The 14190-nt window shown below is 54.9% G+C and overlaps 5 protein-coding genes across 5 annotated transcripts; 3 read left to right on the top strand and 2 right to left on the bottom strand.

Moving 5' to 3' along the window:
* Window positions 1–424: 424 nt before the first annotated feature.
* On the top strand, window positions 425–1999 carry QBC33DRAFT_447167 (uncharacterized protein; the record flags this gene model as incomplete). Its single annotated transcript, XM_060424419.1, has 1 exon — window positions 425–1999. The coding sequence occupies one exon, from the start codon at window positions 425–427 to the stop codon at window positions 1997–1999; it is 1575 nt and encodes a 524-aa protein (XP_060285690.1).
* A 605-nt stretch (window positions 2000–2604) lies between these two features.
* Window positions 2605–5191, top strand: QBC33DRAFT_530866 (uncharacterized protein). The gene is made up of 6 exons (XM_060427264.1): window positions 2605–3301; window positions 3359–3470; window positions 3522–3826; window positions 3896–4229; window positions 4293–4496; window positions 4580–5191. The coding sequence occupies exons 1-6, from the start codon at window positions 2789–2791 to the stop codon at window positions 4690–4692; spliced, it is 1581 nt and encodes a 526-aa protein (XP_060285689.1). The 5' UTR covers window positions 2605–2788; the 3' UTR covers window positions 4693–5191.
* Window positions 4983–7143, bottom strand: QBC33DRAFT_321596 (Ppx/GppA phosphatase family-domain-containing protein). Its single transcript, XM_060423594.1, has 3 exons — window positions 6942–7143; window positions 5312–6826; window positions 4983–5235 (listed from the first exon to the last, which is right to left on the bottom strand). Exons 1-3 carry the CDS (start codon window positions 7040–7042, stop codon window positions 5040–5042), a joined length of 1812 nt encoding a protein of 603 aa, XP_060285688.1. The 5' UTR covers window positions 7043–7143; the 3' UTR covers window positions 4983–5039.
* Window positions 7144–9501: 2358 nt separating this feature from the next.
* QBC33DRAFT_530858 (Acetokinase family-domain-containing protein) lies at window positions 9502–11402 on the top strand. The gene is made up of 2 exons (XM_060427263.1): window positions 9502–10497; window positions 10593–11402. The coding sequence occupies exons 1-2, from the start codon at window positions 9734–9736 to the stop codon at window positions 11131–11133; spliced, it is 1305 nt and encodes a 434-aa protein (XP_060285687.1). The 5' UTR covers window positions 9502–9733; the 3' UTR covers window positions 11134–11402.
* A 938-nt stretch (window positions 11403–12340) lies between these two features.
* QBC33DRAFT_556768 (uncharacterized protein) lies at window positions 12341–13225 on the bottom strand (the record flags this gene model as incomplete). Its single annotated transcript, XM_060429754.1, has 1 exon — window positions 12341–13225. The coding sequence occupies one exon, from the start codon at window positions 13223–13225 to the stop codon at window positions 12341–12343; it is 885 nt and encodes a 294-aa protein (XP_060285686.1).
* Window positions 13226–14190: the final 965 nt, after the last annotated feature.

Here is a 14190-nt window from a genome sequence, read left to right as displayed (position 1 = left end):
CGTTTATCAATTCCCACCACTCAGCAGCTAACAATTACAAAGTATGCACGGAGGCGTCCCGTCGGGTAGGGATCCATCCGGACCGGTCTGACGGGGAGGGGTTCCTCCGTACCTGTGTTACGGGGAGAGTATACCTAATTTGCGGGCGGCAGGCAACAGGTTCAGCATCTATGCCTCGAAAGGCAGCTGCATTTAGACCCGAGAGAGGGGGGTCACAAGCAGTTAAATAGTACACCTAAGCCCACAGCACCTCGATCCTTCCCCCCTCCCCCGTTTTCGACCCAACAGTATCATGTCTTCCCTCAAGAAACTCATCTTCCCCACCACGGCCGAGGGCGACCAAAAGCCAAGCGCGCCCTCCCCGGCCGCCAAGCCCGCCACCTCGGGGGACGACGCCACCATCGAGCCCCCGCCCCGGCCGGCCATGTCGGCCTCGCCACCCCGCGTCCTCGTCATCGGCGCCGGCTCCCGCGGCTGCGCCTACGCCGACGCCATCGAGTCGAGCTGCAACGGCGTCGTCGTCGCCGTGGCCGAGCCCGACCCCTACAAGCGCGACCGCTTCGGCCGCTCCCGCATCTGGGGGGCCACCGGTTCGCCCGGGGAGGGCGCCCAGTTCGACGGCTGGAGGGACTACGTCTCCTACGAGAAGCGGCGCCGCGAGCGCGCCGCCGCCAGAGAGGAGGGTGTGCCCCCCGGTGTCGATGCCGTATTCGTCTGCGTGCTGGACGAGATGCACCGCGAGGTCGTCGTCGCTCTGTCAGAGCTAGGCGGGCTGCATATCATGTGCGAGAAGCCGCTGGCAACGAGCCTGGACGACTGCGTCGACATGTACGCATCGCTGCGAACGTCCGAAGGCACCGTGTTCTCCGTCGGCCACGTTCTGCGCTATAGCCCGCACAACATGATGCTCCGTAAGCTACTCCTTGAGGACCGCGCCATTGGCGATGTCCTGTCCGTCATCCACACCGAACCCGTCGGCTGGTGGCATTTCACCCACAGCTACGTCCGGGGCAACTGGCGTCGGGAGAGCACCACGGCCCCGAGTTTGCTGACCAAGAGTTGCCACGACATCGACGTCCTACTCTGGCTGCTCTGCTCTCCCCCTTCTTGCACCGACCCCAATTCGGCCCCCCACTTACCCTCCACCGTGTCCAGCTCGGGCGCTTTGCAGTACTTCAAGAAGAGTAGGAAGCCGGCAGCTGCGGGGAGTGCCACAAATTGCCTCTCATGCCCCATCGAGGAGTCTTGCAAATACTCGGCAAAGAGGGTCTACGTGGGCGGCGAGCTGAGGGGCCTCGGCGCGTGTAACAGCGGCTGGCCAGTCAAGATTGTTGTTCCGGACATAGAAGACTACGACAGCGGAGGGGAAGCCCGGGAGGCGCTCCTGGCCAAGTTAAAGGAGGACTACGACCGCAGCAGCATGCCGGACTCGGAAATCGCCAAGCGCCCCTGGTTCGGGCGGTGTGTCTACGAGTCCGACAACGACGTATGCGACGAGCAGATTGTCACAATAACGTGGGATGAAGACCCGTTACCGGCTTCGCCCTCCAAACCCCCTGGCTCGGCTCCCTCCCCGACCGCTGACCCGATGGGTGGTCGAGGAGCCAAGACGGCAACGTTCCATATGGTCGCGCAGACCAAGAAGATCTGTGAGCGGTACACCCACCTCTACGGCGTCGACGGCGAGATGTACGCCGATTCCCGCACCATCACGGTCGAGGACTTTCGGACTGGCGAGACCAGGACGTACACCCCTCGACTGGAGAGCCTCGGGCATGGAGGCGGAGACGTCGGTTTGGCAAGGCAGTTCATCCTCGCCGTCGATAAGGTCAAGAATCACGGGTGGGATGCGGACAAGGCCCAGAGGGAGTTCATCGGCTGCACTGTCGAGGAGGTGATCCGAAGCCATGCCCTGGTGTTCTGCGCAGAGGAGGCCAGGACAGGAAAGAAGGTTGTCGACTGGAACGAATGGTGGGCGGACAAGGTCAGGGGCCTTTGAAGAAGTGAAGTAGGGAATGTCTGTAGTCGCGCAATGCTGTTTGAGATGACCTTTTTCGATACTCCCGCAGTCTTCACTCCTTCGTGGTCAAATGGTCACATCCCGAGTGCCTCAGCTCCAGCCCGCCCTCCCATCGGGGACCCAATGGCTGCCGATATATGAGACAAACCGCTGCGCTCATCAGTATCGTCGCCACTGTCACCGTTTCATCACCGATATGATAGTGTGGCGGCCGGTACGTTCCTATGGGTGAAGGTGCTGAGCAACACCTCCACGCTCTCCCGGTTTAGTAATCGCAGCAGAGCTTCAGAATTGAGCGTAGATATGCAGAAAAGCAGGGTCAGAAGAACTTGGGTCGACACTCGTTTATTCATTGGACAAGGAAAATCTGAAGAGCCCAATTTCTGGCAATGGCGCAGCCTGCAGGGCTTCACCTGCGCAAGGTACATACATACATGCAACATACATTGGGTGAAGGCGGTGCAGCCAATGACGCACCCCTGCATCACCGAGAATGGACAGTACCAGCATGTCGGTTCGGGTCGCCATCTTAGACATATCTTGCCGCTCCAGGAGGGGCCGTCTCCCTTCTCTGCGTCGGAGCATCCCTTCACCTCAACCTAGATATTTTTTTCTTCCGAGTGCGCTAAGAGGAAGGTATTAGCCCACTTTGGATTGTTTGTTAGGAGCTGTTGTATCCCCTGTGCACTCGCTCGCAGATATTGGGAAGAAACGCCTTTCCGGCTTGACCCCAACCTTTCTGACGATTCCTACCCTATCTAGGGTAAAATGTCTGACAACCATAGCGTTGACGCGAAAGGCATTCGCAAATTCCTCGAGCCGTTCGAGGAGGATGTGTTTGAGAAATACTTTGACACCAAGCGGTATTATAACGAGGATCCGTCCCCGTCACACACAGACGATTCCGAGACGTCGGCTCTCTTTACCGAGGGCGGCGCCACTTCAGTGACGGCGCCAACAAGCATCGGGTCTCCTCCCGAAGGTCCGAGTGCGCCGCAGTGGGCTCGGGACGAGGACGTACAGCTTCCAAACGCAACTCACGTAGGGGATAATCACGCCCACTACCTCATCCTTCCCACATTTGAGTCAGCCACAGAAATCCCCAGGCCGCCGACTTTGATGTCCTTCGCCCCAAACACTCCAGCAATAGCAACCCCGGGACCTCGGCCATGGGATCTATTCCTCCCGCCCCGGCCCACTCGGAACCTCAGGGACCCGGAGGAGACCGCCAGGATCCGGGAGCTGACCTCTTGTCGCCGCTGCAAGATCCTCAAGACCGCAGTAGGTTTGACAACCTAGTTTGGACGGGTGTTGCTGATACTAAACTTGAAAGCGCAGTGCCAGTCGCAGGATATTTGCGACCCCTGTAAGAGATGGGACGACAAAAATCATGAGCGCCTCTGTATCCGGAAGACCCTTGAGTCTACCCTAATGGGCGCGAGTATCCAGAGTGAGTTCGTCTTGTCCCGCAACTAACTGTATACGCTTAACATCTTGACAGGACGGTGGCTCAGTGCCTGGTTGGGGCATCCTCGTCTCGGTGGCGCCGATCCAGAACCGAGTGACCAGCTGTACATCGATGTGATATTCTCAGAAGCGGATCCAAAGCCGCTTCGCGTGTACGTATGCCCTTATGTTCTCGGCCAGGGACAGTGTGTCTTAGGGGTTGCACCAAATCGCTCTCCGTCTGCAGAAGAGCTCCATGAATGGGCTGCATTCCAGCTCAAGAGGAGAGCTGAGGACGACTTTCGAGGCGTCATTGATTCGTTCCTCGTCCTCTATGCGAGGTCCGGATATCCAGAGAAGGTAATAGTACCACGTGGGCCTTCTCCAATTCCCCAACGTCGTGCCATGGAGCTGATTAATCCGGGGTAGAACCCCTTAGTTGAGAATGTCGCCAAGAATGTCGTGAAGATGAGTGCTATGTGGCATATCTTGAATGCCAAGATGCTGTATTGCCGCCACGACCTGTTTCCCCCGAGGGTCATTATAGCCCCTGAGGCCGTCCAGGTTCATATCCAACGACTTGCGCAGCAGATGATGACTTCTCTTGAGCACAAAATTTTGAGGAACATTGACGATCTCGTCCCGGACACAGCCAAGAACTTCGCAGACAGGCCGGTAATTTGGAGCATATTATGGGGTGTGATCTTAATCTACCGCCAGTCCTTGGACGAATGCCAACGAGCTAAGGACAAGCCCAGCAGCTGTACGTGAATACTTCTTTCAACACTTGATCTCGCAGGCGTCTAGAGACGCTGACTGGGCGTAGGGGAGACCTCGGAAGCTTGTCAGGACCGGGAAGACTTTATAAATGTCACGAGCCAGCTGTTGGATTCCCTTATCGTCACATACTCGTCGCGTTTCAGGACCAGAGGTGTTCAAGACACCCTCAATTCGTCGGACAAGACTTTCCCGCACCAGTTTGCAGTGCGAGAGGCGTTCGAAGCGGCCCGTAAAGTCAAGTCTCAATTTTGTAGGTTTCTTCGCGGATGGACAAGATGCCAGGTTGAGGCTGGTTCTGTCTCAATGCAAATGACCAAGCTAACCATGCAGCAGACGACCAAGTTAGCAAACGGGAGCAGGATCATGACAACCTCATTATGAAACATGTCATTGAGCCTGAAAGGCAGGTCATGAAGAGAGGGTATCGCAGAGCGAAGCCCCGATAGACGCTATAAATGGTGTTGTGATGGGGTGATGAGAGGGGCGAGGGATGGATGATGAGACGAACATACTTTTTTTTCCATATTTTCTTCGGGGTATTCCTTCCTCTTTTCTCTGTTTCTTCTCGCCATCTGGGTTCATTGCATATGCCTCGAGCCAGAGAGATTGGATATTCGCTGGCGTTAGAGACCACTGGCAACAGAAAGCTTTGGCGGCTCACCTCGTGCGCAGAGCAGTAATTTCATTCTCCTACGAGTTCTGAGAGGCTTGGGCTTCTCTGGATTTCCCCTTTAAGGTACGAGTCGATAGATTATATCCCGTGGCATGGCGTCGCGAGAGCCATCTTCTAGAATCATACCCTCGGCACCTCCTTGATTTGGATAACGGCGCTTTTACCGTTCTTCTTCTCGAGCTTTTGGGGCTTGCTTATGTTCTTGAACAAGCCCTCCAAGCCATTGAGGTCCATCCCTTTGACCGCTTTGGAGCTGACAAAGACCACAAGGCGAATCCTTGATTTCTTGCCGTCTTCATCTACAGTCACACGGAACCTGTACCTATGGCGTCAGCAAGGGATGGCCGAGAACAGATGGTGGCATTTCTTGGAAGGGCAGAGCCATAACTAACTTGATTGCGTCTCTGATCCTCTGGGTAGTCCTCGGCCAGGTAGGGACCACGGTCGCCATAACGGCAGCAACAGCCCCGATATACTCGATCCAGAAGTTCGCATCCTCGTCTGCGCCATTGACAAGTTGCCGTAAGCTTCTGCGCATCTGCTGATCAATCGGTGCCAGATTGGTGCCCCAACGTGCGCACAGGGTGAGCCCAAGCACGGCTCGTGCCAGGTGTGTCAGGCCGGGACAACTAGGGTCACGCGTGACTAGATTGTGAAGGCAGGCAGAGGCGTTGGCATCCCCGTCCTCACCGGCACCAGCCCAAATCTGCCTGGCGAACAGAAGTTCGAGGCCGAGGGTGAAGATGCTGAGCGCTTCTGTAGCCGGAACAGCTGCCTGAAGTGTAGAGACAACCGCCTGCAACGCCTCTTGATCTTCGGCATGCATGATTGGGCTTGTTGCCAATGGCATGCTCATAAGACTGAGAGGGTTGCCCTCGCGTATCTCCCGCGGCAGCTTCATCATCAGAGCACCCTCTCGATTGCCCCCTTTGCAGAAAGTGACGGAGCGAATGCTCGGCACAGCTTGGATGAGGGCTTCGACGACGGTGACGATTGCGGGAAACTGGGCACGGCGGCGCTTCGACATGCCGAAGATTTTCCCATCGTATTCCTTGTTTAACTTGAGCATCTTCTTTGTCTGCCCGAACAAGCTGCCGGGGACAGTATATGTCCCGATGGAGGGCACTGGGTACGGTTGGATGGGATCGTTGTGCATCAGCATGCTGCCATAACCCCTGAAACCGCCCCCGCAGAGGTAAATATCGATACCGTCACGCTGCTTCGTAGACTCTGGCGAAATGCTCTGGTTCAGACTGGGGAACGTCGCCCGCAGCCTCTGCAATGCTTCCATCATGCCAAGCTGCAACTTCGACTTCTCGGCAGCCTGAACCTCAGCATCGTCGTTCTCGAGTATCCTGATGAGCCGCGCGGCGCCAAAGGGCAGACTTTGGCCGGCCTGCGCCGCAGCCAGCTCGTATGGCGGCATGTCCGCTGTTTGTGTTCCAGCGAGATATGTGTTCATATAGGTCATTTGGACGGACCCGCCACCGAGGTCGAGGAACAGACCCTTGACATTAACAAAGCCGGATCGAGCCCCCATGGACCCGAAGAGGGTTTCAACTTCGGGAGCCAGAATCTGCACCCTCAAGCCTTGTGCCTCTGTGCTGATGGCTTCCAGCATGGCAACGGCATTCCGGGCGCGGCGCATGGCCTCGGTAGCAAAGACCGTGACATGCTCGGCGAGTACGCCATAGTCGTCCACCGCGATGGAACGGAACCGTGCTAAAGTCTGGGAGACGAGGCGGATTGTCTCTGGTGGAAAGGTCAACGGGTCGCTTGCCGAGCTGGAAGAGGATGGCGAATTGAGAGCATCGAAGAGAGAGATGGCGGCTCGCTCGCGGTAGAGGCACTTGAGCAGCCGGGAATTAGGAGGTGACAGGTCTGAAATGGAGAAGCGGATGCCATTACTTGTCGGGTGGAAGGGCTAGATGTTAGAATAGGTATCATCAGGAAAGGGTGACCTGGAAGTAGGGCTCGATTGAGCGCACTTGGCCGCACTTGCTGGCTCACGCAAAGACACACCTTCCCATATCGACTAGAGCATAGAGATAGTCCGGGCCGACGGTGGGGGGCATCTTAGACTCGAGGTTATCGAGAGTTATGATGTCAACGGTAGACGCCATTTTTATTTTAGATTTATCTTGTCTTGTCTTGGGTGTCGAGGTGTCGTTGAGGAAAGCTCATCAAAGGACCGCCGCCAGGATCTGCTCCGACATTGGGTGGGGGCCTGATTTCCTACACCCACCACGTGTTAGGGCGGATTCCAGGGCAACCTCCCTGCAAATTAAAATATGGGTTCATCAGCCGGAAATCGGATTGACTCGTTTTACGAATGATAGGAGAGAGGAATATTTGGATCCGACAGACTGACAGTTTTGCTCGTGGGTGAAGCGTTAGGCATCCACGCTGTCCACTGGTTTCCCTGGTGGCACCTAAGTGGCTCAATACCAAACCCAACTCGCTCGTTCAAGGTGATAACATCGCTTTGCTTCCCCGTGTGTCTCATGAAGTGAGATAGGCTGACTTCATCCTCTGTTACAACCTCACGTTTTTAAGTGTCCAACTTTTCATAGGTCAGCCTATCACATCTTATTCTTTTCACTTTCAGCACCAATTTTGTCCCAAGGTCTTATGGTGCTCATCAGACACTCCGCTTAGCCGCTCTTTGAGGTCCCCATGGGGTCAGGCTTCATTTCATCTTCCAATGATCGCAGGGAGGTGCATGACTACGCAAGGAATATCTCATGCTAGCTTCACTGCGGGTCCAGGACAGCCGTATAAACCCCATTTGGCTTCTAGTAAAAATCTGACTGTTTGACCGTTTGACATTGCCATGGTGAGAAGTCTCGTCATCTGCTTTGGAAGATCTTACAAACGACCAAGAATCGACATCAAACGAGTGCTGCAAACATCCCTCACATCCGTCTTGACCTCCATTGCAAGAGCCCTTCCAACTACCTACCTCTCACTTCTCAGTTGCTCACGATTGCCCCACACGCCAGTTTCAACCGATACCGCCACACTCTCGCCTGACTCGGGTCCATTCTATAACTCCAAGGCATGGAAGCAAAACGGACTTAGCATGACCCTATGGCCGAAGTCTACTCTAGACTCACCACCCCCGGCGTTTGTTGCTCTGCGGCAGCCTATGACTTGGCCGGGAATCTAGCAACACTGAATGCAGACTGGCGCCATAGTACACGACTGGACGAGGTATCTGACGGCGAGTGGCTGTGCTCAACAGTTGAAATGCATATCGGGGGATACTACAATTCCGATTGCTCCTGGAATAAAATTAACGCCAATTCGCGAGGCTCCCAGTCACGTTCGAATTCCTCAGGGAAGCCTTAGTCCGCAGGCCAATTATTGGACGGGGCCCTAGGAATCACAATCGCGAGATGGAAAGCCTATCCTCGATCATGCCCATCCAACTGATCGTCTCAGATCATACTGCCGACAACGAGATGATAGTTCTGAGCACGATGGCTATTATATTGCTGGATCCTCATGCCCTATGCAGGTCACAGTCTTGACCTGCTTGGCACAACCGCGTCGAATGTCCCTGTCAATGAGGATCAACTTTTGGTCTTGCCTGCAGCGTACGTAAGCTCTCAAAATGTGAAATCAAGCATGGCAATATCTGTCGTGGAAACGTCATCCTCATGCGACCTGAATGGACAGCTTCCAAAGCTGCAAGACTGTTCCTGATAGATATAGGGGGTGTCGCCCCTGGCTACGAAAACGATGTGGCTGCACTGGGAAGTTTGTTTTATTGGTGCTTAGAACACTCAACTGGGTCAAAAGATAAAGCTGGGGCAAAGAAGACAGTAATAATTGCAGCGGAATTGCTAAAAGGAGGGTGATTTGGACCTCCCCATTGGCGTGTTGCTACTGAGTAACACAAAGAGTACCTTCAAAGGTCACTTCCTCGATATGAAGATGCCAAGAGAAGGCGACTTTGAGGCCAAAGGTATTATACAGGCAATCCACAAGAGAATAAAGTACCAGAAAGACTGTATATATTTATATACCTACCTATATATATATTTAAAGTAAATAATGAAGTAAAGGGGAAGAGGAGATAAGTCACGAATCTCGACAAATGACTGCCTGCAGCCAAAAGTCATTCCGTAATCAGGGTATACATAGTAAGGTTCGGGCCATTGCAAGGGGTCCATGTCTGGGAAAGGCCCGGCCCATGACCTGGCCTGACCTGCGTATCTTGCCACCGCGAACTCACATTCATGACAGTCTATTTAAGTACACCACTCCTTCAGGAGGCTACAACACGGGTGATAGAGTGTTGGCAAGCCCTATATCAACTACAGCAGCCGTCACTAGTCTTCTCAGAAGCTTGTAGTCCATTGATAGGTTACTAGAAAAGTATTCTTGCTCGGAGTGGTGATTGAGGTTTGTTTACCGTGCTCCCAACTGATGATTACACTAGGAGCACGGAGTTCGGAGTACCGTACCGTTTGTGCATAGTGGAGAGGTAGGTCTAAAGGGACCGTGCTTTTTCCAACAGCGCGGGCTGGCTGGATAAGTGCATGAACCCAGTGGACGGGGATTCCCGCCGCCCCACGCCGTCTACGTCATGCAATCGGTCAGCCCACTGCGCTGTCTCGAGCGTCCTGCAGATGCGCATGTTATGAGGCTGGGGGGAACGGCCGAGGTGCTGGCCATGAGGTATCGCATGTTTTATTATCGTGAGATCAATTGACAGCGGCCGGAAGTGACATATAACTAATACATTACCCTTTCCTGCTCATCCCTACCCGTCCCTACTTGCAGCCCTGATTACCTTTGTCCAAAAAATGAAGATCATTCTCTCAGTCAATGCTGGCTCCTCCTCGGTTAAGATCTCTGTTTATTCCGCCTCGCGGAACCAGAATCCCACCCAGATCGCCGAGCTGCAGGTCAGCGGGCTGACAGCCGCGCCGCCGACGCTCGACTACTCGCGCGGCGGCACGACAGTCATCAAGCACCGCGAGGTGAAGGACAAGATCGACAGCCAGGACGATGCGTTTGAGCTGCTCCTCAGGACCCTAACCGATGACAAGGAGCTCGCCGAGATCTCGCGCAAGGAAGACATTAGCATCGTGAGCCACCGCATCGTGCACGGTGGCGACTTCGCCCGCTTGGAGGTAATCAGCCATGAAACGTATAACAAGCTGGAGGCGCTCAACGACTTGGCGCCACTGCACAACGCCAGTGGTCTCGAGATCGTCAAGAGCTGCATGCGCGTGCTCCCCGGCGCCACCAATGTCGCCTGCTTCGACACCCAGTTCCACGCCAGCATCCCCGAGCACATTCGCACCTACCCGATCAACCAGGACATCGCGAGGAGCAACAAACTGCGCAAGTACGGCTTCCACGGCATCAGCTACGCCTTCATCACCAGGTCCGTAGCCCAGTTCCTGGGCAAGAGCGTCGATGACACCAGCATCATCGCCTTGCACCTCGGCTCCGGGGCCAGCGCCTGCGCCATCAAGGGCGGCAAGAGCTGGGACACCAGCATGGGCCTCACTCCGCTGGCAGGCTTGCCGGGCGCAACGAGGAGCGGGAGTGTCGATCCGAGGTGAGTTGTTTCTGGTCCTTGCATATAACAAACGTCCCAAGTCCTCCCCCCCTCCCCCAAATCCCGGCAAGACTAACACGAAAACCCCCCAACAGCCTCGTCTTCCACTACGCCTCAGACGTAGGCAAGTTATCCCCCTCATCAACCAAGGAACTCCACATCTCGCGGGCCGAGGAGATCCTCAACAAAGAATCCGGTTGGAAGGCCCTAGCCGGCACGACCGACTTTTCCGCCATCGCCGCCGCCGCCTCCTCCTCACCCACCGATGACAACGACGACGACGACGACGACGACACGGCCCGCCGCCGCCTCGCCTTCGACCTCTTCGTCGACCGCGTCCTCTCCTTCGTCGGCACCTACTACGTCTCCCTCCGCGGCTCCGTCGACGCCCTCGTCTTCGCCGGCGGCATCGGCGAGCGCAGCGCCCCGCTCCGCGCCGCCGTCGTCGACGGCGTCGCGTGCCTCGGCTTCGACGGCATCGACTCAACGAAAAACGAGGCCGGCGGCGACGGCAGCGTTGTATGGGACGTCGGGGCGGCCGGAGACGGCGGCAAGGAACACAGGGTCCTGGTCTGTCGGACTGATGAGCAGTTTGAGATGGCGAGGTCTTGCGCGCATGACGGGGAGTTATGGTGAAAAGGGGTTAGGTTCCTTCAGCTGGAGGTCGAACGTAGACCGGGACCCAGGGATACGTACTAATAGATATTCCAAACCTTTCCTGGGATTTTCCGCGCAGGAAAATGTAATCTACTTTACAATGCCATACGCTGAATTAAACTGGATGTAATATAATTCACCCGTAAAGATAAGGTGACCCAAGAGTCACCATTTCTACAAGCGGAATAGCATCACAAAGTGTTCACGAGTATATCACCAGCAGGTTTTAGCAAAAATCTTATAAAAACCTTATTCAGGTTCCGTGTTTGGCGCGAATAGGCCGTCAGTTCCAGGTTTTATATCCCCTATCTGTCCGCCTCGTTTTTCGGGGGAGAATTCCTTCAGAGTATCAGGTATCCAATTGCCGTTCTGAGGTGGTAGGAAACAAAAAATTGAAGTGAAGAGACCGGTATTGGTATTGATAGATGATGGTTGCGCTCGCCGACCCGCCCAAACCCAATTTGCACCTATCAGGTACCGCCCAAACCCCCCTTAAAAGGGGGACCGACTGCGAAGCCCGAAGCCGCTTGTAATCGTAGAAGACGACCTTGCTCCAAGCCCGAATTCGCTTGTCCAGAAAGCTCTCGTCCTCCGTCTATGCAACTCTGTCTGTATCTGGACTCCCGTAGCAGAATTGTCTTCTGCCCAAAACACCAACACGTTCATGTACACTGTCTCCGAACTTGAACAAATCCTCGCCGAAGAAGGGGGAGGTAGATGGACCCCAAGGAGTAATTAAGGGGAGTGGAGGAAGGAGTGAGCCGTAAAAAAAGGCCGAGGGAACCATTACGTTGGTGTTCCCAGAGATGATGTACTGTAAGAAACCCAAAACGCCATTGCTCCGCGAAACCTCGAGACGCCATTTTGTTCATGATACTCACCTCGAAGTCCGGTCGTGTATCAGATCCAGGACCACGCCGTATACGGGCGATTTATTGTGTAATCGCATTTAAACCCCCCCCCCCCCCCCCCCAAAAAAAAAAAAAAAAAAAAAAAAAAAAAAAAAAAAAAACCTCCCATGACATGTTCTTGGTCGTGATGTGAGACCAATTTATGACTGAATTGGCGAAAAGCTGCAGATAGGGAGAGAATGAGCGGGGCGTCATCGCGTGTGCTGATAGTTGCCGCTGAGCCTGGGAGGACCGGGGTTGAGCAGCACTGGAATTTGAACTCGTTGGGCAATATGTCAAGCTCCCTCCTGGCATGCAACAGCCATAGCCAGGGCATCCAGGCCGCTGCTCGGCGTGCTCGACACGCTCTGCCGTGAACCTAAGAGCGGGATATTCAGGCCGCGCATATCCCAAGCATCTCCCGGAGATGGGAGCGGGGGGTTTTGTTGGGCATGGGCGGCGGCGGCAGCAGCCTTGCGGCTCGAGGATGAAGACTTTCCAGATGCCGAGGAGCGTCGCTCGGAGGAAGAAAGCGAGGACCGCGAAGAAGATGAACGCGCCTTGTCCTTGTAGTGCGTCTCCAGGTGCTGCTTCATGTTATCGGCGCGAGTGAACTTCTTGGTGCATCCTGGATGGGTGCACGGCACAGCCTTCTCGGCCGTGTGGATCTTGGAATGGCGCGACGCGTGGCCCGAGGTGGTGAAGGTCTTCTCACAGCCATGAGTGTCACGATACCGACACGGGTAACGTTTCCCAGAGCGCTCCGATGTCGCTTTCGCGGCGGATGGGTTGAGTCCTGTGTCGTCTTCGTAGGATGAAGATCGGCTGTTGCTGAGAGCGCTGGGGCGCCTGGCACCTGCTGCTGCGTAAGAGGATGGGTCGACCATGTACTCCTCAAACGGCGAGTGGGCATCCTGTCCTGCGGCATACATCATGGTGTAGTCGTAGATGGGGGTGAGGGGCGTTATTGACTCATTGCTCATCTGAGAGTCGTATGAGTCTGACCGGAGCAGTTGCGGAGTATTTGGCGACGAGGAAGAGCTTTTTGTTGAAATTGGGGGATATGGCTGTGAGATGATATGGCTTGCGGCGCGGTAGGATATCCGCCGGGGCATCGACTCATGTTGCGAGTCGTCGTTCAGAAGGGAGACTCGGCGTCCCGAGGCGTCGCGGGCGTGCATGATGTCTTAGTCGCGGCGTGGTTTCAGCGCTAAGGGCCAGTTCCAGAAGAGAAGAGAAGCGTGTATCACGATTGAACGCTGGTGGTCGCCCAACGCCTCAAAACGAATGATAACAAGGCGGTGCGGAGGGGAGATGAGGCAGGGCGGGCCACATTCAAGTATATAACAGTACGTGGCAGCGGCTTGTCTCTCACAAGTATCCCAGTCGAGAGCTGCGATGCTGCTATAGGAGCAACGGAGCTTGCAGAACAAGACAAGGGGAGCACAGATCGACAGGCCAGCAGGGCTGGGGGCTGTCTCAAAAAAAAAAAAAGACTACTCTGTACGAAGAAGCGTAGGATATCGTGAGCTCGCCCGTCAATCTTTCTTTGAGACGGGGTGTATTATCTGTTTCCCCTGCATCGCTCGAGCTTCAAGCTCTCGTGTGCTGCATGCCCCTGTTAGCTTGGTTCTCCATGATGCTTGCAGAACCAAGACGTCGTCGGCGGGTCGAGCTGGCCAGATGGGAATGGTTGAGTGAGGTAGGTGAAAAACTTACACGGCAGAAGCAGAATGATGAGGAGAGAGCTGGGAGAGGAACCAAAAACGACAAAAAGCATAAAAGTGAGGGCCAGGAGGCGTCCAAGGTCGGGGATCAAGCGTTAATAACTCGAGCAAGCATATGAAATCCGTAACTAATGGGGATCTCAACACCACCGCACCTCCACCACAGGGTGTTGGCAGGGATTAGAGCCCACACCCCTTGGCAGAAGGAACCGTACTCTTGGCAGGAGCCCTGGGCCTGCAAGCCCAGAAAACGGATCTAGTCGAAGTAGATGATAGGTACCTTGCTCAAGGGGAATCAAGTCCTCAAAAGTATGGTAAGCAGCATATCACGTAGTGTTTTTCCAGGTGGGCTGAAACAGGATTGGCCTAACCCTCTACATTATGTAGACGTTGCATTGGCAAGTCAACAAGGAATATTT

The sequence above is a fragment of the Phialemonium atrogriseum genome, assembly GCF_030411735.1.
Source record: "Phialemonium atrogriseum strain 8032-3 unplaced genomic scaffold QBC33scaffold_6, whole genome shotgun sequence".
NCBI classification, from domain to species: Eukaryota; Fungi; Ascomycota; class Sordariomycetes; order Cephalothecales; family Cephalothecaceae; genus Phialemonium; species Phialemonium atrogriseum.
Note: the sequence above shows the minus strand (reverse complement) of the source record. Positions and strands in the feature narration are given on the sequence as shown.

Coding starts and splice junctions, on each gene's coding strand:
- QBC33DRAFT_530858 (XM_060427263.1), top strand. CDS start 9,734: ATGAAGATCATTCTCTCAGTCAATGCTGGCTCCTCCTCGGTTAAGATC. Junction 10,498..10,592: donor AGCGGGAGTGTCGATCCGAG/GTGAGTTGTTTC, acceptor ACCCCCCAACAG/CCTCGTCTTCCACTACGCCT.
- QBC33DRAFT_530866 (XM_060427264.1), top strand. CDS start 2,789: ATGTCTGACAACCATAGCGTTGACGCGAAAGGCATTCGCAAATTCCTC. Junction 3,302..3,358: donor GCAAGATCCTCAAGACCGCA/GTAGGTTTGACA, acceptor TTGAAAGCGCAG/TGCCAGTCGCAGGATATTTG. Junction 4,230..4,292: donor TAAGGACAAGCCCAGCAGCT/GTACGTGAATAC, acceptor GACTGGGCGTAG/GGGAGACCTCGGAAGCTTGT.
- QBC33DRAFT_321596 (XM_060423594.1), bottom strand. CDS start 7,042: ATGGCGTCTACCGTTGACATCATAACTCTCGATAACCTCGAGTCTAAG. Junction 6,827..6,941: donor GCTCTAGTCGATATGGGAAG/GTGTGTCTTTGC, acceptor CCACCCGACAAG/TAATGGCATCCGCTTCTCCA. Junction 5,236..5,311: donor AGGATCAGAGACGCAATCAA/GTTAGTTATGGC, acceptor CCATAGGTACAG/GTTCCGTGTGACTGTAGATG.